The sequence below is a fragment of the Octopus bimaculoides genome, chromosome 25 (genome assembly GCF_001194135.2).
Source record: "Octopus bimaculoides isolate UCB-OBI-ISO-001 chromosome 25, ASM119413v2, whole genome shotgun sequence".
In the NCBI taxonomy this organism is placed as follows: domain Eukaryota; kingdom Metazoa; phylum Mollusca; class Cephalopoda; order Octopoda; family Octopodidae; genus Octopus; species Octopus bimaculoides.
The window spans coordinates 11340029-11342595 of NC_069005.1; the positions used below are offsets into that span (position 1 = coordinate 11340029).

At 37.2% G+C, this 2567-nt stretch overlaps 1 protein-coding gene across 2 annotated transcripts in view; it reads left to right on the forward strand.

Annotated features, from left to right (window-relative positions):
• LOC128250809 (uncharacterized) overlaps positions 1-2211 on the forward strand; it is an 18091-nt gene extending 15880 nt beyond the window's left edge. The window contains exons 2-4 of one of the 2 annotated variants that reach the window (XM_052976775.1): positions 226-386; positions 1322-1548; positions 2085-2211. In XM_052976775.1, the coding sequence (XP_052832735.1) occupies positions 226-386; positions 1322-1548; positions 2085-2181 (485 nt within the window). In that variant the 3' untranslated portion in view covers positions 2182-2211. The remainder of the gene's footprint in view (positions 1-225; positions 387-1321; positions 1549-2084) is intronic. The other variant, XM_052976776.1, reaches the window with a different exon arrangement.
• The last annotated feature ends 356 nt before the right edge of the window (positions 2212-2567 follow it).

Genomic DNA, 2567 nt, shown 5'->3' on the forward strand with positions numbered 1-2567 from the left:
GATCGACATACAAAAACGTTTTTTTAGACGTAATTATGACTACAATACAGATAATTAACGAAATTAGATTAGGATAAAGAACAGAGAAAGAACATGAAGAATGTGATTATATAAATAAAATTCTCCTGCTTAATAACAACAATATAATCTGTTCATTCAGGTAGTGTTGTTCAATGAAAATATGTCAGAGCACTATTGAGCTATTCTGCTTTCTTCCTGTTTCAGCGATCACAAATGAATGTTTGGAATTCAGTAGAAATACAGACTGCCGTTTCTATGATTGTTTGCATGCAAGGTTTTCTTGTGGTCTAAAAGAGGTACCACAACATAGTTCGCGTGCTAAGTGTGAGGAAGGAAAAAGGGCAGTCAACCGTTTGCATGATAGGGTAAGTGGATAGTGCAACTTCTGATCGCAATTGCGCTTAAGAAATAAGAAAAAACAGTAGACACAATATCTTAACTATGGTCTGTCCATAGCACTTACTCAGCATTACCTGACTCATTTGAGCCTTAATGACACCATTACGACTCATTATCTACATCTTTCGTCTAATTTCCACATGCACACTTACAAAATAGACTGCCACATCATTGAAACACACTCACACACACACACACAGAAACACAGACACGCATAGGTAAACATATAGGCTAACAAACAAAAATTATATTATATACGCAAATATACATATATTCGTACTCACATATACTACATAATATACCAAGCACACGCAAACACGTACTAGCACGTACGTACACAGCATACATATGGCCATGCACTCACATCCATCCGGTAACACACAAAACTACTAATCTACACATTTCATACACATAGTCATGCCTAACAAATACACCAGAAAACGTGCGCTCATGCAAATAATAACACGTGCACAGACGTACTTTTCATCTTGTATTTGCTTTTCTATGTCAGAAAACCATATCCAACCACAACCTTTCATCCTTTATTTTCATAGCAGTGAATGGTCAGTTTAAAAAGTAGCACCATAGGTGCCTCTTCGCCTTGATTAAACGTTTTATTATATTTTAGCTGTTTTTCAAGTCTTTCCGCCTCGCTTTGAAATCTGCACGATATTCTAAAGAGGGTCGTCCAGGAAACGCTTTAGTTAACTCTTTACAGTTTAGAAATATTCACAATAAACTATTCTGTAAATATAGGCGCCTAAAACATGTTGCGAAAGTTTGAAACCCTCTGCCAAATCATACGAATTCTGAATGGCAGCTAAGCAGTATTTTTCATAAATTATTCAAAATTTATTGTTTTTGTTTTTCTTTTTCACTAACAACTATCTAATTTTTACAGGATAAGAAATGGATGCAGGATATAATGAAATGCGTCATGGATAAGATGACAAAAACCTACAAGGGTTCAGAGTTCAACTGCTATATGACTGTTGAAGTTGTACTCAATAGACAAGCAGATTGTTATGTGGAAAATGATTTTTGCAAGGTCGGCTGGTCTCGCCGCGATGCTCTAAAGAGTGTATTCGAGGAACACATGAAGAAACCAGGCAAATATTTATTTCCGTTGTAAGTATTCATTGTTGTGTTTGATGTTGGCAATAGTGATAGTCAGGGAAAAACATACATGGCGGGGTTACTGGGTTGCCTCAAAGAAATATACATGTGCAAACAAGTGGACAACGTTGTTCAGACGAGCAAAATATACAATGTCTCTGTCCAGCTGAACAGTATACAGTACTGCACCTCTCTTTGTGTAATGAAGAATTTGGCTGCTATTTCCATCAGAGACTAGTGATCATACAAAGGCTTCCTCGTTATTTTGTTCGTTTGACTGGACGTTGTTGTTGCTGTAGTTTCAGCATTCAAACAGGACATAATCACCAGCATCGGTTGTCAAGCGATGGTGTGAGAACAAGCATAGACACACAAACATACATACATACATACATACTAATATAATTGACCTCTGGTCATGGTTAGAATGTCATTTATATGATTGGCCTGCTTGGTCAGAAATGAGGTGAGACTAAACAGTAACGATAAAGTCTGTGATGTGTGTGCGTGGTTGAGTATGAAACCAACATTCTTTCTTTCTGTTGCAGATTATGGAAAAATCTTCAACGCGCTGCTGCAAAATGTCTAACGAAAGACTCTGAAAAGTTAGTAACATGGATGAAAAAGCAGTTTCCTACTTTGTAATAAGTGAAATAAATTGTAAAGTATACAGTCTCTACTTTCTGTTTGTCTATCTGTCTGTCTGTCTGTCTGTCTGTCTGTCTGTCTGTCTGTCTGTCTGTATGTCTATCTATCTATCTATCTATCTATCTATCTATCTATCTATCTATCTATCTATCTACCTATCTATCTATCTATCAATCTTTGTATGCACCTTCTGTCTGTCCGTTTTACTATGGATTTATATTGTAGAAGTAGTGGTGGTTGTGGTTGTGCTGGTGGTAGTAGTAGTCGTGGCATCAGTATAAGTAATCGTCGTCGTCGTCGTCGTCGTCGTCGTCGTCGTCGTCGTCGTCGTCGTCGTCGTCGTCGTAGTAGTAGTAGTAGTAGTAGTAGTAGTAGTAGTAGTA